Source organism: Dermacentor silvarum, chromosome 1 (assembly GCF_013339745.2).
Source record: "Dermacentor silvarum isolate Dsil-2018 chromosome 1, BIME_Dsil_1.4, whole genome shotgun sequence".
Classification (NCBI taxonomy): Eukaryota; Metazoa; Arthropoda; class Arachnida; order Ixodida; family Ixodidae; genus Dermacentor; species Dermacentor silvarum.
Genome location: NC_051154.1, coordinates 286,790,077 through 286,813,687, shown reverse-complemented (window position 1 = coordinate 286,813,687; position 23,611 = coordinate 286,790,077). Strand labels below are relative to the sequence as shown.

The 23,611-nt window shown below is 48.1% G+C and overlaps 1 protein-coding gene across 1 annotated transcript; it reads left to right on the top strand.

Annotated features, from left to right (window-relative positions):
- Positions 1–19,699: 19,699 nt before the first annotated feature.
- LOC119441387 (mucin-19-like) lies at positions 19,700–21,968 on the top strand. Its single transcript, XM_037706011.2, has one exon. The coding sequence runs from the start codon at positions 19,890–19,892 to the stop codon at positions 21,966–21,968; it is 2,079 nt and encodes a 692-aa protein (XP_037561939.1). The 5' UTR covers positions 19,700–19,889.
- The last annotated feature ends 1,643 nt before the right edge of the window (positions 21,969–23,611 follow it).

Below are 23,611 nucleotides of genomic sequence, written 5' to 3'. Positions count from 1 at the left end.
GTCACTCAATCGCGGCATGCGACCGAGAAAACCCTTCTTAAACTCATCTACATTGGCTTCTTGAAATGCAAACAGCGGCTGGTAATAGTCTAAAAACACTCGGCCTATGCTCTTATTATCGTCGACAAGTATGCCGTTCCACAAGATCTTATAGACATGATTACGTCGACCATGAGCTTTTTCAAGTCCAAGCGCCCTTTTGGTGGGCGTCTCCCCCGCTACTAATGCGTTTGCTCTTGCGCGCACAATCGCGCTTTGATAGCGTTCTTTGTCGAACTGCTCAATTTTTTCTTTAATGGTTCGCATATCTTGCTTGTACTGCCCTGGTTCTTTGCATTCCAGCGCTATCAGCTGCTTAAGTATCTTTCGTAAGTCTCTTTCTTTCATCTCCCTCTGAAACTTTAAGCAGCTCGATCTTTCTATTGCTTTCATTTTCAACTTCTGTTTGAACCATTCCCATTTCTCTGTTATGGTTTCAGTACGTTCATCGCATACTTCCATAATGGTCCCATGTATTGCCTCTACAAATGGCTCGTCTTTTAGTAGTAAGGCATTCATTTTCCATAGGTGCCAGTTAAAAGATTCGTTCTTCTTCTTCATACCTATGTTACATACACTTCACCAAGCAGTGATCTGTGAACGACACAGGTGCAACAGAATAACTGTGGCACTTTGGAATCATGTTCTGTGACATGTACAAACGGTCTAACCGCGCATGACTACTCCCTTGAAATCGCGTATACATCACTTCCCGCTCTCCCTCCAGACACTCAATTACATCGTCTAGTTCATTTTCGCTAATCAGCTTAGACAATATATGACTGCTTTTATCGCGGATACCACCATTATTGGATCGGTCCCGAGCACTCAAAACACAGTTGAAATCTCCCAACAAAAGCATGCACTTTTCACTGCTAATATACTGAAAAAGATTCGAAAAAAATAATGCCCGTTCTTCTACACCGTTTGGCGCATATATGCATATAACTCGAAATTGAACTTCACAAAAAACAAAATCGCGAAATACAATCCTTCCGGATTGACATGAAAACACACTTTGTACTACAAGGTCTGGCAACTTCTTAACAAACAGGACACATCCGGCGGACGTCCCTACCGCGTGGCTCACGACCGCATAATATCTAGTCGTGAAACGCCGCACCATGCTCCCGGTCTCCTCCTCCCCGTCTACCTTGGTCTCCTGGACAGCTAAAACATCTATGTCGTGGTCAGTGGCCAACCGTAGGACTTGACTTTGCCTACGGCTAGCCGCCAAGCCTCGCACGTTTAGTGTGGCAATACTGAGAGACGGGTCAGGTGCCATGCTGTACTAAAGAATGAAGTAGGCCCGGATCATGGTGCTTACCTTTCACGACTAGCCCTCGGCTAGCCGTCTCCGGAACCTTCCGGCTTACCGGCGTTGTTCGGGGGAGGCGCTTTGTCGCCAGGCGTTCTCTCCGGCGGGATGTTGGGCTTTGGCTTGAAGCCCATTCGCCTCCCAAAAGGCGTTTTTGTCGGCGGTCCCTCGTTGGAGCTCGTTGCACCCTCATCTCGGTCCTTTGTCTCGTCGTGGGTGCGCTTGACTGGAGCGGGAGTCGTAGTTAGGTCGTCGTCGTTGACGGCCTCGTCCTGTTGCATTGCCTTCGTGTCGTCGATGGGTGCATCTCCACTAACGCCCCCCGTCGCCTGATCTTCTGTAGTCGCGACTTGTGCCGACGCACTCGGCATCGCAGCAGCCTCAGCCACCTTGCCGTCTGCGTTCCCGGCCAACGCAGCACCGCTCGTCGCCAGTGGCACCGGGTCTCCGGCTCCTTTGGCAGCGTCCTCCGCCTCCACCACGTCCATGACGTTCTCTGCCGCAACGTCAGTCGCAGCCGGGCCCGTCACGGCGGCGTACGATTTCACGCAGTCAGCGTCCTCGTGGCCGAAACGTCTGCACCGTGAGCAGCGGGGGACTTTACATCCCCGGCGGACGTGTCCCGTGCCCTGGCAACGCAAGCACTGCATGGGCCGGCCGGGAACAACCACCAAGGCCAACTCTCCGCCGACGCGGACCTGATGAGGAAGGTTCTCCACTTTGACGCCGCTCTGCAGCTTCAGCAGCACGGTTCTGGTGGTTGACGTCTTGTCCCCCATGCCTTGGACGCGCCACCTCTCCCGGCTTACCTCCTCCACCTTGCCGAAAGCTGCGAACGCAGTCCGGATGTCCTCGTCTGCCACGCCGTACAGTAGCCAGTGAAGCCTAAGCTTCACCTGCTGGTCCTGTGGGTCGACGATTACGCACCGTCGTGCCTTCACCTGTAGTTCCTTGTGGGCTATCAGCCGTTTCGTGGCGGTTGCATCCGTGAGGGTCACCGCCCAGACGTGGTTTATCTGGTACGCCCCTATGCACACCACCTCCGGTAGCAAGCCCGTCGGCAGCAGGGCGTCCCTAAAATCCTCGACCTTGTAGGGTCTGACAAGCACATCCCCGTGCAAAAACACGGTGTTAATCGCCACTCGTCCTTTTGGCAATTGAGGCAGAATAAACGGGTATTCCTTATCGTCGTTAGTCCTGTTACCGCGGCCAAAAGTGACCGCTGTCGCTGCCCTTGAAGAGGCCATGATCCCACGAACCGTCACGCTCGGTGGCCGGAAGCATAATGACGCTCGGCTATCTCTTCGACGCGTCCCGGTAGGCAAAAACTAGGTTTATACATGTAGCACAATAAATTCCACGACCTTGTTACAAAAACTGCGATTTTCGAACGACTTTTTTGCCATTTCAACAGCTGCTGCTGCAACTAGCTGAAAGCTGAGTCATTGAAGTTCATAAATCCCCGAAAATACGTCAATCGATGCCATAGGTTCATCGCAAAATGATTTTTACTGGCCAAAAAATCCTCCAAAATTTGGCCTTTTCCATAGACTCCCATACTTTAAACTTCGCCCACAATTTGGAACGCGTTTTCTGCCATAAATAATGGTACTGCCAGCAGGAGATGTCGGGCTGAGCGCCTAGAGCCTATTTCCACGTGAATATTTTGAAAGATGGCTTCTATGATTAGTTATTTGGGAAAAACGACACCGTCCCAGAGAAAGCGTGCATGTTTTCAGAGGCGGCCGCTAGAGGCGCTCTTCGGCGATGTCCCAAATTCCTGGTAATGAGGGGACCATAAGCAAAACTCAGCGTACCGCCCAAAGGCAGCTCACAGCCGAACGGGCCGAATCGTGTATTCCGCGCTCGTTCAAATCACGTGCGTGCATTTCTGTAACAGACGAGGCGCATCAAACCCGACGCAAACATCCCACCTCTATCACTGCGTGTCCATCTGGCTCATATTTACGGCGTGGCTATAGACGAAATGTTAGCATGACATGTCTGATGTCAGAAATGAGCGGGATGTCTTGTGCAATCCGGAATTGATTAAACCTAAATAGCCTAATTTCCCTTATGAAGGCCTAAATCATTATAGACCATTTCTTTTTAATTACGCATTTGAAGTAACCCAGAGATTGAGTCGTTGCTCTGTCTCTTCGCTTTTTTCGATGTAAGGTGGGGCGGACTTCGGAAGAGGGCACCAGAATTCACGCCGTCTCTACAAAGTTGGATGAACTCGATATATTTTATGTCACATCCAACTTTCCTGACTTCTATCCCGCGAAGCTAACATACGTTTGTAGACGTTATTTGGCAATCAATAGAATGAAATCTATGTAATAATATTTTATGTATTGGTTTGTCTAGTGTTATTACACGTGTAATTAATTGTCTTGAGTTCACATCGTGTCTATATGTTTGTGCAATAAGGTCCCCCTAAGTGTGAGTACTATATTGACCAGAAATGTGCTCTACCACATGAGTGTTGGCGTAATGCTTCTTTTGGGGGCTCATGATTTTTTTGAGAGCACATAAGCAGAGAGATTTCTGTCGAAACCATAAATGCCAAGAATCTTTTTTAAGAGTAGATTAGATAGATTACAGGCAAAAAGGCTCTGCTGGGATAACTGGCCACAAGGTATGCTTTTCGAGTAAAAATGATTGTACTTAACCATATTTGAAACGTTGTTAAGACTTCAAAAATGCGTTTTAGTTGCGGATACCCAGGAATTAGGCACATTTCGTTCAATATCCTTGTTTCGCCAACACGTGGCGTATCGACCGATTTCGAAATTCGCGCAATGACGTATGCCATGACGCATAATTAAAGAAAACACAAAGGAAGAAGTGGAGCAGGGGCGCGATCGAAGATCTTTGTTCGGTTCACATTCTGTTCAGTTGCTGCAGCGTTAGAAAGTGGCAGTACGTAAAATTTGTGACAATGGGAGGGACAGCGCAGCCAATCGGCAAGCGGTGAACTCCCCGGACGACAAACGATCGTTTTTTGGTGACGTCAAAATGACGACACGCTCCTATCAATCATTTTGATTACGAGACATACAGCTTCTCAATATAACACCTAAAGGGTAATCTGGCGCCACCTTCTATGGGAGTTTCCTAAAGGGCGCTGTTCCGTCATGGGAATGACGGGATATGTGTCTGCGAGCCTTGTGTTGGCTAAAAATTAAATTAATTAAATTATGGGGTTTTACGTGCCAAAACCAGTTGTGATTATGAGGCACGCCGTAGTGGGGGACTCCGGAAATTTGGACCACCTGGGGTTCTTTAACGTGCACCTAAATCTAAGTACACGGGTGTTTTCGCATTTCGCCCCCATCGAAATGCGGCCGCCGTGGCCGGGATTCGATCCCGCGACCTCGTGCTCAGCAGCCCAACACCATAGCCACTGAGCAACCACGGCGGGTCTTGTGTTGGCTGTTGTTGTACGAGGCTTCGTCTAAAACGTGGATATGGCTGCACAAATAATGCGCTCTTAAAATAAAATCAACATAGAAGGCTTTCATTCACTCATATTACATCTCTCAATAAAGTTTGCTCACCTAGTATGCAGAATCAAGGGAAGAAGAGCAAGAACAGAGGACAAGTTGTTCCAAAGCGAGCGAAAATCTTGTAGTCTGTCCTCCAACTTTAGCGGTGAGCTGATTCTTTTTACGTTTCATATAATTGTACATTCAATAATGAGTTGAAGCTAACCATTTCGACAGAATTACCTGTCTGGGTGGTAAAATTGATTAAGACTTAGAGATTGACTCCAACCAAATAAGGAAATTTACTAGCCAGACGTTTCGGAACCAATTCGGCTCCTTCTTCAAGGAGTATTCTTCGGAGGTGGCGGTGTGCCGCTTTTAAAAGGTCCATCGTAAGAAAGGATAGGAAGGGGGAGAGAGCGTAAGGTGCGGAGACACTTGACAGGGCACCTGTCGCGTATAGTCTGGCAGTTTTCCGCCAGATAACATATTACTAAATGCTGGTCATTTAGTTACGGTATACTTGTTTTTTTTTTTCTTTCTACCTTCCCCAACCCCTTCGTACAAAAATGTAGCTGGCTGGTTTTGTGAACTGTGAATGTGCTTCCAACATTCTTTTGCCTTTTAGATATAAAATATTTTAGAGAATAAATCGAGGTAACGTATTTTTGAATGCTTGCTTCTTTCTTAAGGCGAATATTTTTGAAGATATTATTAAGAAATACTTCTTGCCACTGGAGCTATGTCATGGCTAAGGCATGTATGTGTGACTCTTATGCTGCTTGAAACGTACTAGAAAAAAGTTTTACTTCCAGTGTGAGCAAATAAAATACACATTTGAACAAAAACCGCCAGCAGCCACAGAAGTAGTATTCGCACAAATGAATATAGCCGAAGCTATCCGACGCAGTCCGTTTGGGTTGTATCAAAGCAGGATTTTTGCATACGTGGTCATCGTGAAAATGAAGGCTGCCCGAATGATTGCACAAGTTTGTTCGCGTAGCACGAATAGACACTTCGAAACATATAAATTATGTCCTCAGTATGCAGTGCACGTGTCTTATCATTTGAACCATTCTCATATAGGTCCTAGGAAATCCAAAAATACTTATTGTCTGTGTATCTTTATACCACGATGAACGCAAAGGAGTATTGAAAATTTTAGGAAAGGACACAGGGACTGGTTAATGCAGCCTATCGTGTAAGAAAAGGCAAGGATTCGAACCGCAGATGCTTACTTTAGCTACGCCTACGAAGTTTGCACGAAGACCTTGTCCTCAGCTACTATCAGCGCAGTTGCTATTGCATTCGGCGGTTCAGTTCTTGACTCACGCTGCTGCATGCCAGATCGCAGCACCATGATATATAAGGACTTGTGCAATTTATATGAAATTTTGTGAGAGTATTCTTCGACCTTTCTTTTAAATAATTTCAACAATTGAAGAAACATCGCAAAAGAACATGAAAGTTTGCTAGAAATATTCCTTTATTAGAAACACTGAAGTCTCACAGCGGTACGGTGGCTTTGCCATAATCACGCTAGCGCCCACTGAAGGCCGTTTATATTTTTCTTCAGTGTCTATATGTAAAACTCAATGGTGTCGTTCGTTGTGCGTTAGTAGCACAATGGCAGCTGAGCCTTTCAATATTATCGCACTAAGCTAGACATTCCTTTTTCTGCCATAGTACCGCAACACGTGGCTATATCGCGCGTGAATACTGGCCTTTCAATTTCCCGGAAATAATAGGGAGGTACACGAGGCGAGAAGGCCAAGTCTTGTAGTAGTACTGAGATCTAGGTAAAATGTCATGAGCCTTTTCAGTGTCCTTTATGGTTTACATGTTTATTCAACCTCAGTTAGGCTAATAATAATGTATTACATGAGAGTTAATTCGTTATACTTCATACATCACGTCTACGATGGCTTTCCCGAAAATTATAATCCAGGCTGAGGTACTGCGTGACGTTGACTGGAGGGCCATTCATTAAAATAATGTGTGCAGAATAATAATAAAAAAAGAATACAGACGCTCAATGGCGCAGTTGCCGTCACATGTTTAGGTGGCCGAGGTTCTTCGAACAAGTTTAATTTCAACGCAGCCAGTAAAACTGTGCAAAACGGTTGTTTATTTTAGACTAGCAAATGATGAAAATCCGAACACCACGTGGCGCGCCTATGCTGCGGAAATATCAACCTTTTATCCGATTCCGCAGTCCGTAAGCTTCTGATGCTGACTATACGCTTCGAAGGCGGTAGACGTATTTTTCGATGATAAGGTGATAACAAGCACCGCGCCCTTGATGATAGAATATTCTAGCGCAGAATGGTAGAACCTTTGCAAGTTCAGGAGACTTCATGGCACATGCCTAGCGATAGAATCTCAGCATGCTTTTTTTGGTAACACTGATGATGAATGCATAGTCAGAGTAAATTAATCTTACAGTTCGATTTTGGACAGACTCGAGTGTACTGCACAGGCTCCATGGAGGGATCGTTTCTAGAATTACGAAAATTTTAAAAATCGTCTGCGGCACATGATAGCATAATTTATTTCCTTGTGCTGTATTCGAAGAGGTGGACATTACTGCCTTGAGAAATCAAAAAAGATATTGAGCCTGTTAGCAATTTACTAATTTCCTTCAAAATTAATGTCTTTACGGCAGACATTAGAATTTACAAATTGTAGCCGGTGAGATTGCAAGACGTATCCACTTAAAATGAAGGTTCAGGATGACACCATGCAGTTTCGAGATATTCTTTCCTCAAGTGTGGGACAAAATACATGGGCGTTCCAGTTACTTTTGTGCTTCAATCCAAAATAGAGCGTTTTATTAAAAAGTAAGTGGAACAACACGGTATTTTTTCGGCGATTTTCATGGCGAATATCTTTAAACTGAGGTTATTCTGGAAATTAATTCCAAGTACCTATGCCTTGCAAGCTCACCGACTGCAATTCGTAAGTTCTCCTATGTACCCTAAAGTTATTAGTTAGGAAGGTAATTATTGAATTCGGTGAATATATCTTTCGACTTGTCGTGCAGGTAATGTCTACCTCTCCGAAAAATCCAGCTCAAGGACTAGAATTATGTGATCTGCAGTAAGCGATTTCTAAAAATTTAGTAAAACTTAAATATGATCACTCCGTAATCGCAACCCGCCGTGGTTGCTCAGTGGCTATGGTGTTGGGCTGCTGAGCATGAGGTCGCGGGATCGAATCCGGGCACCGGCGGCCGCATTTCGACGGGGGCAAAATGCGAAAACACCGGTGTACTTAGATTTAGGTGCACGTTAAAGAACCCCAGGTGGTCCAAATTTCCGGAGTCCCCCACTACGGCGTGCCTCATAATCAGGTCGTGGTTTTGGCACATAAAAGCCCCATATGTTTTTCCGTATATCGCTGAAGTTTCCCTGCTAATTCCATACTGCGCATTCCTATTCTACTTTTGGTCTGTCTTACGCCTAGCGGCATTTTAGTAATCGGATGATGTAGGCGGTTGTTTCTTGGGATGTTGCCAAAGCCATGGTTGATGCGATTAGTAATGACCTATATGCGAGTAGGCTGACAGGGCAGATTACTTGAAGTGTGCCAAATGACCTATGTGATGTCACAGTGGATATAACAGAGCTCCTTATTGTATATATTAAAATGTTCTGACAGTGTGTCCGACAAAAAATGGTCAAAGTTTAGTTATATTAGGAATTATAAGCCATCTGTTAAGCTATTGAAAAAAAATACGGTGTTTGAAGTTCTGTTGTGTGTTAAATTGCAAGGTTACCATTGCTTCCAAAGAAAGGGTCTGCATAAGTCCACTTTTCTCGCACATAGTTCATTTCGCCCGGGTACCACCGCCCGACTCATGACCTCTATATTTCAAATCTGCCCCTGTGAAGTAAATTATGTAGCGGAACAAAAATACATACCGTTTCAAAAGAAAGCTTCATGAGAAAGCGCGGTGCGTTGGCGCGAGTTGTCATCTGCGATAAAGAGCGGCAGGCCATCATTCAGAAGTAACTTGAAGGCGACTAACCCGTACAACGGTAATCCCGACATTTACATGATGCTTGCGGCATATCGGTGGCCGGCGAGCGCGTTTTTTTTTGTGTATATTTATGGCGTATGGCATGAAAAGGTTTAAACCTTTAAACAATGAAGGATTTTCCTAATCACTTTGGTAGCTTCACAGAAAGCCCGCAAGTCCGCTTTCAGCACAGACGCTCTAAAACAAGAAACATATTTACGAGAATAGGGATCATAAATATTACCCATGGCAAGAAATTTATCCATAAATTACCCCTCATTATCCCCTAAGTCTTGATGAACCGCATTCTGCGGCCTGTGTTCCGCAGTAAAATAAACATTATGGTTAGTGCAGTGTCAGAAGGCTAGACTAAAAATTAGGAAATTGAAGTCAGAGTCACATCACCTGTCATATATCATAAATTGAAAGAAAGAAACCTGAAACTGCACTTCAAAATACTCGCAAGGCAAAATTTGATGCATGGGATTCACTTTCTTATCTGTTTGAAGATACAAATAATGTTTAGATGATAACACACAGTTTCACCTGCCCTGGTGGCGTAATAGCTTCGGTTTTGCGCTGCTAAGCCTGAAGGTGGAGTACTTTGAGAAGTTCATATGAAACTGCGATTTTTGAACTTTTTTTGCTATTTCAAGAGCTGCTACTCCTGCAACAAGATGAAAGCTGAGTCATTGAAGTTGATAAACCACCGGGAATATATCAATCGATGCAATATTTTATTCGCAAATTGCTTCTTACTGGCCAGAAAAGCCTCCAAAATTCGAACATTTCCATAGACTCTCTTACTTCAAAATTCGCCCGCAATTTGGAATGGGTTTTCAGCCGTAAGTAATTGTACCGCTTGTATGAGATGTCGGGCTAGGCGTGTACCGCCTATTTCAACGGCAATGTTTTTAAAGGTGGCTTCTATGATTATATTTTTGCGACAAACAACGTTCTCCCATAGAAAATGCGCAAGTTTGCAAGGGCGGCCGCTAGAGGCGCTGTACGCCAATTTCCCTAATTCCTGGGCATGAGGAATGCAATCGCAATCAGTAAACAATTACAGAGAAAGCGTTTCATATACTGGAATTAGACGAATGGCTCAGCTCACCCATCCCAGGAGTGTGAAAGGTCCAACTGAACTCTCACCATTCCGAGAAGTTAAAAGGAGTGAAATTACGGAGATAATTTCAACTCTACGGAATGGAGTAGGAATGCAATGGCGTACCCCACTCCGGCAACTCTGCAGTCACGACAGGTCAACGACTCCCGAAGACAGCATGTAAGATCTTCGGACTCCTTCACTTTAAATGTAAAGGGAGAAATGACGAGACGGCCAAACGGACGACTTACGCTGCCCTGCTTGGGCTTTTTTCTCCTTTGCCGTCGCTGAGCTGCTTTTCTGGCCCCGTCGACCTTGGCTCTCCTGGGACGGGGCCCGTGGTGGGCGACGGAACCAGAGGGAGACGGGGAACCAGCAGCGTCAATCTTCCTCCGCGGTGGCCTTATCGTTGCCCGCTCGGCCGCTAGCGCTGCCGACGAGACTTCTTCACTTCCTTTCCCCATCCATGCACACACAGAGACATCAGAAGGTTAGACAAAAAGAAGACGGGAGAAAATTCGTTTCTAAAAAATTGGGGGTAGCTTGCACTAGTGGCGCAAGGCTAAAGACAAAGCGGGGCTGGTCGGTTCCTAGCTAGTCCTGGCTATACGAAGTGATGCTAAGTTATACGAAGTAATGCCAAGTGATGCTAAGTTATACAAAGTAATGCCAAGTGATGCTAAGTTATATGAATTAATGCTAAGTTTTACGTAGTGATGCAAAACGATGCAAAGTGAATGCAAAGTCGCACCGCTACAGTAATCACAGAGTCCAATCGGCGTCGACGCTGGCTGTCTCGCTTAGCAGCGCGCCGTGATTCTGGGTAAGCGGCTTCTTCTTCGGCAGTGCGAATCTTCCTTGGTCACCCCGCCGCCGTCTGGCGCGCCGCCGCCGCGCACTGGCTTTCATACGGAACGAAGGAGCGCATGCACAGTTGGCCGTGACGTCACGTCTTACTGGCGGAGCATGCGCATTAGCGCGCAGATGGTGGTGAAGTCGTAGGGGAAGTGGGGCGAAAGCTATGCGCAGTGTACGGGCGACGAGCGCAGACGCACCGGGATGATGTCACGGCGCATGCACAGTAGCGCGCAGCTGGCGGGAGCTCGGCGGAGCCGTGTCTGCGTATGGCGAAGCGAGCGCGCACCTGCACCGGCGGTTACTAGGCGACGCGAGGTGACGTCATCGCTCCGCGTAGTTTTTTTCTGTCTACGACAGACAGATTACGCTCAGCATAAACAGCTCCGCTGTTAAAATGTTTTGCGGAAAAGGGTCTCATCATGATATAGTTGGCACACACCGTACAGCTTTAAACTGCAGATGATCGCTTTATGAGCGATGGCGTTTTGCGTCACTAAGTTACAGATTGACTATTGAGATACGCTGTCGCTTAAAGGGACACTAAAGAGAAACAGGAAGTTCAGCTGGAATAAATAAGGGACCTTCAGGAATGCATGCAGTTTTTGTTGGGTGCAAAAATATGAGTTATTAGCGGAGAAATTCGTAAACAAAGACCAAATATAACTTCCTCAATTTCTCTCACCCCAGATCTGGCGCTGAAGCAGTGTCGTCACAGATTTCATAGCTCTCGGCAAATCAGTATGCGCCATGATACGTCACCGCTTGCGTAAACGGCCGAGGCACTGGATGCATCATGGCTGCATGCTTGGTCGCTGCGTTTGCGTTCGCCGCGATGGATACCGTTGCTGCCGCGGAACCTTGCAACGAAGAGCTCGCCAGGAAAGCAGGACTGCATTTCAGCGATATTCAGTGAAACGGAGCGCGAAATGATTCTCCGTGCTCGAGCGGTAGGTGTTTCTGCGTGCGATGGCGGTGAGCCGCCGGCCGCGCCAGCGCAAAGCAGAGCTTCGATAGTTTTCGTCGACGGAAGGCGAAGCGTCCGGTCCGCCAGGCGACGATGTTCCCGACAGAACAAGCGTAGAAAGTTGCGCACGTACTCGGTATGGTTATTTCGTGGCTTTATTTAATGACATTCATCACTCACCGAGCCGCCAGTTCGCTGCTGCAGGGGCACCGGTAAGGGGTTTGACGAAGGCCGAATTGAGGGAACAGCTGCTCGAGAAAGGACTGGCCTCTGGGGCACGCCAAGATACTCTCCGAGGGCAGGATTATACACATAATCCGAGGGCGAGAAATGCAGAGAGCCCACCATCGCTTTTTCTGGCTCTTTTGCCGTTTTATCATCGGCAGAGCACTGAGCCATTGCGAACGCCGGGGAGCCGGGGATCACCACGCGACACCACATGAAAGGACACAATCGAGTCAACACTGCCGCTGCCCCTGAGCAAACGCCTTGGACCATTTATACAGCCCTCAACACTACACACACGAGGCATTTTTTGGCTGTTTCCCGCGATGTCAACGTTTTTCGAGCCACGCAACACGCACCGTAGAGCGGTACAGGCGCGCGCGACGATGCATTGACCAAAAACGAAACTACGAAACTATCACGACCGAATGTATCGCCATGCCATTTTTTCTTATTTATTAAATTTTGTGCTAAACTTGTACTTCCTCGCTTGAAACAGTTTAAAAAGTTGGCAAATGCTGTTTATGTACGTTTAGGGTGTATTTCATTTTGAGTTTTATTAACAGCGATAAATCGCTCTCGACCAATCGCGACCGGCCTGCATTTGTAATCTCCGACGTCAAGAATGTGTAGTGCGGGAAATTCGAAGGGGCGTCAGCACCAATCCTTCAGTTTTCCGCTATTTTCTCGCTTATTAAACATCTGTTTGCAGTAAGAATGGTATGGCTGTGATCGTGAAAGGATAATCTACCATTTAAGCTCAACTTCCGGTTTCTCTTTAGTGTCCCTTTAACTGAACGAGTTCGGCTGAAAGCAGCAGTGCATAGCACATAGATTCGTGACTGATTGATTAGATTGATTGAAATAATTAACGATACGGTCTACGAGAGACGCCGCTGAGGAAGGCTCGAGATTCTTTAATGTTTGCATAGCAGTGGTAAACCCACGGCCGAGAATCGACCCTGCGACCTCGCGCACAGCAGCAAAAACTGCCGAGGAAATTCCTATAAAGGTCCACTTGTACAAAGCGAAGCGCAGAACCTGTGCCGCTTCTTTTTTTATGTATTTATTTATTTCAGCGTTGTGCTACATTCCGATGGCTCATGCGAACACCATGAGTGCAATACGAGAAAGTGTGTTTAGCGCGTTATGTGAACGCCTGGATAACATTCTTTTTGCCAGTTCATAAGGTAGTCTATACCCTTCCGAGTTACTGCAAGTGAAAAATTCGCTGGCAGTCTTTTCAGTAACACACGAGGTAAAGCTCGCTTACGGAACAATGCTTACTTGCAGTACTCCGAGACTTAGCGCCGTATTCAAGAACGCAACTTAAGTTCAAGCCGATGTTTGACTTGATCTCAGTGACGCCTGGCGTGAAGGTGCCCAGAAGGCTCATTGCGTTTCCTTCGGCGCGCTCACGACCAACGTCATTTAAATCAAGTCAAGCAAGGGCTTCAACTTCGGTTGCGTTCTTGAATACGGGCCTTATAATTTGCCATAGATTACTTACCTAAACTCTGCAATCATCACCATCTTATTGTAATTCACTGCAGGACGAGGGCCTCTCACAGATCTCTAATTAGCCCTACCTGAAGCACGGAGCGAGCCAGATTGCGGCTCGATAAGTATACTGGCTTCACGCTAGGCCGATGGTGAGGCACAGACAGCCACGTCACTGATGGCTGCCTGCTAGACGCGTGACATTTGCTCTCTTCGGTAGTTTTGGATTTCTGAGTGAAGTTGTCGAGAATTTCAGTAAGCTGTAAAAATTAGGCAGCGTCAACTTTTCGTATATCTTCAAATATTGCGTTACATCCAATCGTCCGACTCTTTCAAATAAAATGTTAGTGTAATTTGCATAATTACTTGTCTAATTACAACCTCGAATCATTTTAATATGTACTCCTTTGTGGTAAAAGCAATCCCGGGTAAGTTGTTTCATCATCGCATCTTCCCTATTTTTCAAGTAATTTGAAGCGCATTTCTTAAATAACCTTTTATAGTCTACCATATATGCGATCATATTTAGTTATTTTAGCGGTGGTTATAAAGCATAGGTTTATTCTACAGTTTTTTATTGCAATGGCCCGACCGTTTTCCACTTCCACAATGTGTCGACGGTGGCAAACTTCTCGTGAAAATATTTTTGTATTGAAATTTTCGAAGAGAATGGTAGTGAAAAGAAGAAAGTTTATATAGCACGGCTATGGCTAACTACAGCGTCGCAATGTCACAACCAGTGCTACTGCCCTCCGGAGTCTCATTGTCGAACCGGCAACGGGGGTTCCGACAATGATTTAAACAAATTGGTAGGGATTGTCCCGGGCTGATCGACCTATCTTTTCCTAGATCTTCTCTCGGCTGTTGTCTTTGCAAACATGACCACTCACCCACGGTCCCGAATGTAGATAGCCAGCTGTCTTGACAATGCTTGCGGTTTACCTCAACAACTCAAGAGGCCAACAACTCAAGAGATCGTGACGGAAGGACGCCACGCAAGGCGGCACGACTTGCAATGTAGGAGACGTGCGCCAACGCTCAAGGCGTTCATCATTTTCGCGAATTCTAGCTTTCAATGTGCTTTCTGTCTCCGTGCCTGACAACGCGTTGCTTGCAATGTGTTGTTTACTTTCGTAGTCATACTCACTCTATATATCGGTGGAGACAACCGGAGGTCCGTCCCACGTACACCTTATCATAATCGTAATACATATGGGTGGGATAAACCTCAATCTTCGTCGCACGACGGGTATTTTTTGCCGCGGAAGTTATTCAGTAGCGTCGATTGTGACTATGGCGAACTTAGATGTTACTAGCTGTCCGTTGTTACTGTCCGCACATGGTGGTAGATCAAAATCACTATGCCACAGGCGGTGAAATGTATGCCGTCTATTTGAGAAATTGTACTTCACTGTGCAGCCACGCCCGAAGCGGACAGATATGGTCTTCTAGCAGCGGCACTGTAGTCCATTGGCACTGTCCTACTTTCAAAGTGTACAAAGTGTATAAACTATAAGAGGTTCTATAGCCTCAAGTCAGCCAAGTGTGCTAGCCACCGTGGAGCGCAAGGAAGCTGCTAACATGGTGCACTTTTTGTGGCAGAGGTGCATCGCTTACCTGAGTCACCGAATCGCTTACCTGAGTCACGCCGTGAAGGAGTTAGGGGATCGAAACGGCGTGGTTCGTCGTGGAGAGTTCCGGCTGTAGGCGGCCTGTTCGGGGTCCCCTGCGCAGGCCCGGAACGAGCCGGGACGGCTGCGGGCGTTTGCCTTGTCGGGTGTGGCTCGCAAGACGCCGGCGTCTCGCACGGCATCCCCGTCTCCGCCATACCGGGGCAGTCGTCCTCGGCATCCGCATGGCGGTGCTACGTCTCCACTGAGGCGACCGTTTTCGGCTCACCGCTTTTGCTGCTCACGAAGGAGATGCCTGGGGACGACTTGGCTGATTTGCGAACCTTGCCGCTTTTAGCGGACGTTGGATCAGGCGTCGATGTCTCCATCTTTTTTTTTGTTGTTGTTGTTGTTATAGTTGATGGCGATGTGAATTGCTCAGCATACGGCACTTACCCATGAGAAATAATAATTGGCTACACGTCGAGAAAAATAAATTACGAACAGCAAATACAAAAATGTGATCTAAACGAGATACGTTGTTAACACGGAATTAACAAGAAAGTAACAAAATATGTGTGAAGTTCCCAGAAGACAAGGAGCGAAGGCCGAACAAGAAAGGGGGTGGGGCGAAAAGAAGGAAGAAGAGGTAGTTGTAGAATGAAAATGGAGAAACGGCAACAGTTAACATGTGACAAAACGAAATCGCATCACAGACGACAACGTGACTTGCTCGATGAACTTGCGAAGTGCTGGGTGAATATTTATGCGTTTAAGACCAACACTGTACAGCTCCAAACAATAATAAATTTCAACAGTCATTTTTGTTTCTCACTCAACTTCATCTTCTTCATCTACTTCTACATAATGGGTTAGAGTCATGGATATTTTGGCCACTGCGGGCTTGCGATATTTATTCTCGGGGAACAACAACACCAACGACTAATTGGTAGAATACTCCATTTAGGTAGATGCGCGCTGGCGGCAAGGCCGGATTTAGTCTTTTTGCGGTGTTGGCATTGCACTCTTAGACGCAAAAGACAAGAAGAAAGAATTCAGTTTAGTACAAAATGCACACGCGAAAAAGCACTCTGTTCGATAAGTCTGCTCAGACAGCATCAAGGTGTAACGACTTCAGAAATATGAGGGGAATTTTTCAGCAAAAATCGAACAGAAATATTATATGCAGTAGCTACCAGCAATCCTCTCTCTGAGCTATGTCTTTTCTAACACATTTCCCAAGCAACCGCAATATCGAAGATGTCCTGGGGCGAAACAAAAAAAAGAAACCATACGCGACCCTAACCTTTGACTAACGTGTCTCTTAATGGCACTCACACCTCGGCGTTGGTGTTCTTTAGGTTAACTTTGTGTGTGCATGTTTTGAAAGAACGCCAAAGACACAGAAAACCACCGTCTGTAGGTCTTTTTCTTCTTGTGGGTAGGCTGTACTTGGCGCGGCGGCTTCCTCGTCGACCATCTCCATGGCGAACGCAACAAGCGAACGGAGGAGCAAGCGAGCGAACGTCTTTCCCCTGGCACGATATGCGGGCGAGGAGCGAGGGAGGGCGAAGAGGAAGTGCAGTGCACGCCACCTGGCAAGACGTAGCCCCCTAGCGAGCGGCACACGAAGCGCACCTTACGCGCCCTCTCTGGTGCTGACGTCAGAGCACGTAATGAGCGCGCGCGCGCAGCTGTTGTGAGCAGGCGAGCAGGTGCGCGCCGGGAGAGGAGAAGCGGGAGAAGAGGGATTGACGTCACATTCGCTCTGCTAGGCAGATGTTCTGTCTATGCCAATGTTTCAATTGTACCAAGCCCTGTTCGTAGGCTATATAAGATACAGCATGCCGGTGCTCTCGAACATGAGACCCAGCTGTGTGCGGACGGTAGAGAACATACAAGCTCAAGGTTTGCGCACGTGCTTGGGCCTACCACGCTGCACCTCAACGAATGGAACCATTGCGGAAGCTCGGGCTTGTCCCATCAACGTATATATGCTCTGCGAACCTCTTCGAGTGCACCTACGCTTGTTGACCCGACATAGGCAACATCCCCTATCAGCACTCCCTGCAACACACCCAAACTGCAGTTTTTCAGGAACTATATTGCGTCATGAGAACATTCTGCCGTTTAGATTCTCTTCCCCATTCACTCCTAGTGCACCTCCGTGGGTCCTACCTACACCGCTTGTTAAACTCCAAATCCCTGAGATTACGAAGAAGTCCTGTGTTTCCTCCATTGGCCTTAAGCAACTTACCCTATCGCACATTTTCACAGCATACAGTGGTACTTCACACGTGTATACCGATGGCTCTGTTACCCCATGTGCCTCTGCCGCAGCCTTTGTCATCCCGCAAATATCCATCGTTCGACGGTTTCAATTACATCACAAGTCCACTTCAACTGCTGCTGAACTTGTTGCTATCCGCGAGGCAATACGATTCCTTGCAAGAGAGCCTCCTCGCATATGGACTTTATTTTGCGACGCCAAACCCGCTCTTCAAGCCATTGAGTGCGTTATGAGACAAGGCCCTTATTATATTTTAGCTCTAGAAGTCGCAGAGCTTCTCGACATTGCGACCAAATGCGGCCACCACGTCACCTTTCAGTGGATACCTGCACACTGTGGCGCGATAGGAAATGAACAAGCAGACGCTGAAGCTAAAATAGCTGTAAATAATGCGCCAGAAGTAAGCATCGCGTTCTCACGAACAGACACGAATGCCCTGCTTCGGTGCGTTATGCGGAACTCTACACTTGAGTACTGGACCAATCCTGATCGACGACACAAGAGACTGCACAAATGGGACCCAGAAATGAAGTTTCGCATGCCTCATAAACTGAAGAGGAGCATAACAAGTCTGCTACACCGGATTCGTCTTGGTGTTGCACTCACGAGGCGTTATACACATATCATCGGCTGCAGTGACACTGGTCCCAACTGCGATCACTGCCCAGTGCCAGAAACACTTGAGCACATATTTTGCTCATGCCCAGCGTACGCGCGAGAACGGCAGAGCCTCATTTCAACTATTCAGCGAGTGACTAAAAGACCAATGTCTGACGAGATTGTCTTAGGTCCTTGGCCAGACGCCAACAGCGCAGCTGTGGTCATCGAAGCGACTATAGCCTTCCTTCAAGCCACTGGACTCCATGCACGGCTATAGTATGACCTCAACGGGATGGACATGTACATACGCACCACCTAATCTTATCATCATCATTCATCGCTCGTTTTATCCCCTCCCCCCTTCCCCAGTGTAGAGTAGCAGGCCAGAGCAAACTAACGCTCAAGCCGACCTCTGCCTTTCTTCAAATAAACCTCTCTCTCTCTCTGTCTATGCCAGTCAAATGTTTTCCATTAATTAGCTGGTTAAAGGTAATGCCACCTTGTTATGTGTGACGACATTAGTGACGTCATTACTTCCGCTTTCTCCTTCCGGGTTTCCAGGAATTTCGACAAAGTCGTGCTCACGTGACGGGTCTCTAAGTCTACGATTCTGTACTTTGGTGTGCGGTAAACAGGGATTTCAAATTAATTCTAATTAATTCGGACATTTCAGTAACTCAACTTGTAACTAAACTTATGCTAAACATATGATATCGTATTTATAATGAAACCCATAAATTTTGTACTCTACTATTTTTTCTATTTTTTCTGATTTATTTTGACTTTCCTCCCCGGTAATCGGTGATTTCTAATTAATATTTAACGTGCCCCTAGTGCACGGGACACGCTGCCGGGATTTGATCCCACGAGTTCGTGCAACACCAACACCATAGCGCAACACCATAGCCGTCAAGTCACCCCGGCGGGTAAACTTCGTCATCTCACTCTGGTCATACCGTTCTGGTCACGCCATTGTCGTCACACCATCGTCGTCATCCTATTGTCCTCGCGCCGTTATATCATCGGCAATATCTTAAAATCATCGAAATGACGTCATACCACCGTCGCCGTCATACTGCCGCCTTCGTTCCATCGACGTACGTCCTTCTTCGACACTGTGTCGTCGTCATGCCATCATGCTCATGACGGATCTTGGCACGCGAGTGTCATGACAAAGTGGGCCAGGCGAGCCCGCGACCAGGCAGGTGGGCCAGAGCTGCCGGTCCCGACGTGGGACTAGCCGGGTGCGCGATGAGTTCGCGTCTTCGCCGGGCCTCCAATAAAGTTATTTCACTCACTCATTCACAGGAATGATCCCCCATAGAGGGTAGGAGCTATATACGGGATAGGAAACAACAACATAAATGTATGTAACATAGCGCCGAAGCAATGGAAGTTCCAGAATAACCACTTCAGATTCTAAAAAAAACGTGTTTTTGTGTGTCGCTACATTGCTTGAATGCTAAGCGCATACCGTCGACAGTCATCGGGCGATGGGTTCTCCCGGAATTTTGCAGATTATCGGGCGCGGAATGACGCGCTTAGCCACTACTGCTCGAGCCTCCGTGGCGGTGAAGAGGAGGAAAAGAAGTGGCGCGTACCACGCACTGTGCACCAGGCCCGTGTCGCGCGCTTCGAACAGACGTTGAGGCTCGTACTGGGGACCCAGGTACATCGCTACGCGTCCACCGAAGCAGCCCTGACTCAGGCCCGTTTGAGCCAGCCCACCTGACACGCTGGGAGCCTGGTCCCTGGGCGTCACCAAGCACTGCTTCCGAGAAGAGTGCCGGAAGCGAGCGACCGGTTGACGGAGACATCCGGGCGAAATCGTAGGACTGAAACCTGTTTCTTATTTCGAGAGCGCCAACATGGCTGGGGTCTGCTTCGCTTGCGACCCGCAGGAGGGAAAGAAGAAAGGTGAAGCCGTTGCCGAAGCAGCCGATGAGGCACCTGCGGACGACGGCGACCCTGCCATAACCGGGTTTGTCGGCAATGAAGATTCAACTCAGAGCAAGGTTCGGAAAAATATACCCATTACTGAGGAGGAGTCATCAAGCATCGCTTCGACTATAACTGCTAGCCGCGACAAGCGCCTAGCGAGGAAGGACCACCAAGAAAAAGAAAAGTCACCGAGCAGAGCCGGACGCGACAAGCGTACTGCCAAGAAAATTCAGAGCTCAAGGAAAGACTCGTCTGGTGGAAACCCAAGAGAGGCAAATCACATGGCCATAAAAAGGCACGCGTCAGAGGAAGTGTCTTCAACAAGCACTGGCGACACAAGCAGAACTAGGTCATCGAGCAGCGGTACAGGACAGAAGCGCGGGACTCGGACGGCCCACAAATGGAGCAAAGCTAGCGGACAGAGCCGAACTGCTAAGAATACTCGGCGACCAAGGAGCTCGTCTTCTAGCGGCGGCAGCAGTCGGCTTAAGCGCAGAACGAGAAGCCGAAGCCCTGCAAGAAGCCTGTCATCGAGCAGCAGCGGCAGCAGTATTAGGCGTGGCGTTAAGAGAGACCGGAGATCATGGAGCACGACTTCAAGCGAAATGAGTGAGTACAAACGTAAAACCAAGAAAGCGCGCCTTTCTGGAGCTACGTCGACGGTGAGCAGTGGCGAGAGCTCAATGGGAGCCAAACGACAGCGTCGATGGCGAAGCTTGTCAAGAGACAGCCGCCACAAGCACAGGGTTAAAGGGCGATCTGTGTCGGAGAGCAGCACGCTAAGCACCATGGGGGACAGTCGCAAGACAAAGAAGAATCACCGTGATGGACGCCGCTCTTCGAGCACTAGCAGCAACCACGAGCGCCGACACTCAAAAGACGCCTCGTCAAGTAGTCGTTCATCATCCACGGCATCGACGCGTAGGAGCCACAATGCGAAGGCAGTGGCGACTGGAAAGAACAGTGGGGATGCTGTTAAAGAAGCCACAATGATGGCAAAAACTCCGAGAGCGTCAAAGCTTAAACCCGCACCCGCGGGAAAGAAATCGAGTGGTCAAGCGGCTTCTGCAATTCGGAGACCGACGCGCGAACTCAAAGCCAGGACGTCGGAAGACGAGGGGCGCAGTCAAGAGACCGCGGCACCGAGCGGCCAAGCGGCTTCTACAGTGAAGAGTTCGACGTGCAAACTAAAAGCCAAGACGTCGGAAGACGAGGGGCGCAGTCAAGAGACCGCTGCACCGAATGCGGGAATGCATGTTGAGTCAACAGCAGGAACAGCGCAAAAACGCAAAGCCACTGCATCCCAAGGCGCAGGAGGTGCTCAGAAAACTGATGCACTGCCAGGAACGATTGCGACGCATAAACGCGAGGCCAAAACGTCTGGGCATGCCGCCAGCGCTGAGAGGACTGTGCCGATGCCTGGACCTGCAACGACGCGGACGCGCAAAGCTAAGACATCTAAGGACGCGGGTGGCTTTGGGCAAACTGAACGTACGCGTAAACTTAAGGTAAAGGCATCCGAAGATGCTGGCAGAGCTCAGACGACTCAGCCGGCGCCAGGACCTGCACCTACGCGTAAACTCAAGGCTAAGACGTCCGGAGACGCTGGCAGCGCGAAGACTCAGCCGATGTCAGGACCTGCAACGTCACGTACACCCAAAGCCAAGACATCTGAAGACGTTGGTGGCTTTCAGAAGACCGAGAAAGCTGCAGGAACATCGCGAAAGTGCAAAGCAACATCTGAAGATGCAGGAGCCAAAGGCGGGACTGGGAATGCAGTAAGCGCAACCACCACAAAACGCAAAACGAAGACGGATGAATACGGAGAGAGTAGTCAGAAGACTGAGTCGATGGCTAAAATAGACATTATGAGAAAGCGCAAAGCCACGACGCCGGAAGACGCACAAACCTCTAAAAAGACGGAGATCACAACCACGGCTAAAAACGCAGTACATGGACCTCAGGAGATGCAGAAAGTGAAAGTGCGAAATCAACGACAACACTGACTCCGCCACCCAAGAGCAAACACAATACGTCTGAGGATGCGAACACCAGCGAAAATACCGATGACCAGACACCAACCGCTCCAGCGATAGAGTGTAGTGCGGAGACAACTGAAGACTCGTGATGTGAACGCATTGTCAAGTCAATGGCAGGAAACAGCTCTCCTACAGAACCCAAACCAAGCAATTTGCGAGAGTGGTCTAAAGACGGACTAGGTGTTCATCGACCAGCAGGATTGTTGATAGCGGAAACTGTGCAAATCCGCCGCGCAATATTCGCAACTCTAGTTTCAAAATTGCCATAGAGAATACAAGGTCGAAACAGCAGTCCGGGTGTAGCAGGGGCTCTATGCACACAGCCATAGTCCAAATCATACAGGCTTGGTCGTTGTTTGCATAGATTTGGTGACTGGGCCTGAATGTTGCGTAATAAAGCATCTCGGTGTTCTGCTGTTTTCTTTGAATATTTTACAGCGTAAGCTGTTATGACCTCATGCCAATAGCCATTTCGGTTGGCATGTCCGCCAGGAAAGAAAAAAATACCCAGTTCCCGCCGGCATTGAACCTAGGACATCTGCGCGGGAGAGAGAGAGGGAATAAACATGTTTATTATGTGAATGTAGCTTTGGAGAGCCGTCCTGATTTCAGAATGCCTTGAGGTCAGGCCTCGTCCTAGGCCCTCGCGATAAGCCGTTGCAGATCCTCGAGGTCGGAGCTGGCCAACGCTCTTTCCCAAAGTTCATTGGTGTGATAAGGGTTCGTAGGATTTAGTGGTGCTTGTCTGCAACCCCCTACTATATTCCTAAGGGACCCGGGTTCTCCGCAAAAGCGGCATTGAGGAGAGAATTGTGTAGGGGCTATGAGGTGATTTTTTGTTGGGCGGGGGAATGTATTGGAATTGTTAAGCTCGGGGGAATCTCTTCGCTGTCTAGGCAGTGACTTTTGTGGGGGCGGGTATGTCCTTCAGGTTAGCTTGTAATGTGTGATGTATTGGTGCTTTACAGGAGGGTGCATGCAATCGGACTCGAATTCATAGGCGTCCTCGCGGCGGCTAAAATCTCGATCCACGAGATTGGCGATCTCGTTGCACGGAATGCCGTGTTGAGCTAGTACACAGATGATCATGACTGGTCTCGTTGGCGGCTTTTGATTTGTGATTCTGAGCCTGTTGCTATGAATGCTGCCGCTAGCGAAGCTGCGCCGCGCGTGTTAAGAGTCTGTCGCTATGATGATGGTAATGAATGTAATATCACTATGGTGGTAATTTCGTCCACGTATAGGCCATGCCGGATCCCAGGGATGTTATCGAGGAGCGGCGGAACATCTATTAAGGCGATTTTCAACAGGATAGGGTAGTTTTCCTGTTGGTAGAACAGGATAGTTGTCCGATGAGCAACGTGGCACTGACCGAGGATGGTCTCAATATTTGGGCACGCTGGCGATCACTAAGCAGTTTCTGGGGTGGACAGTGGCTCGGGGAAAAACGGCGAAAGAGGAACAAGGCAATGTCGCGTGATGTAGCTGCCAGGAGGGCGGTGGTTCCGGCGTATCGCGTGAGATGGTCAACTGCGACGATGGCCAGCACATGTCAGGGGAGGTGGCCCATGCAAATCGATGCCGACATGCTCAAATGGAAGGGCAAGGTA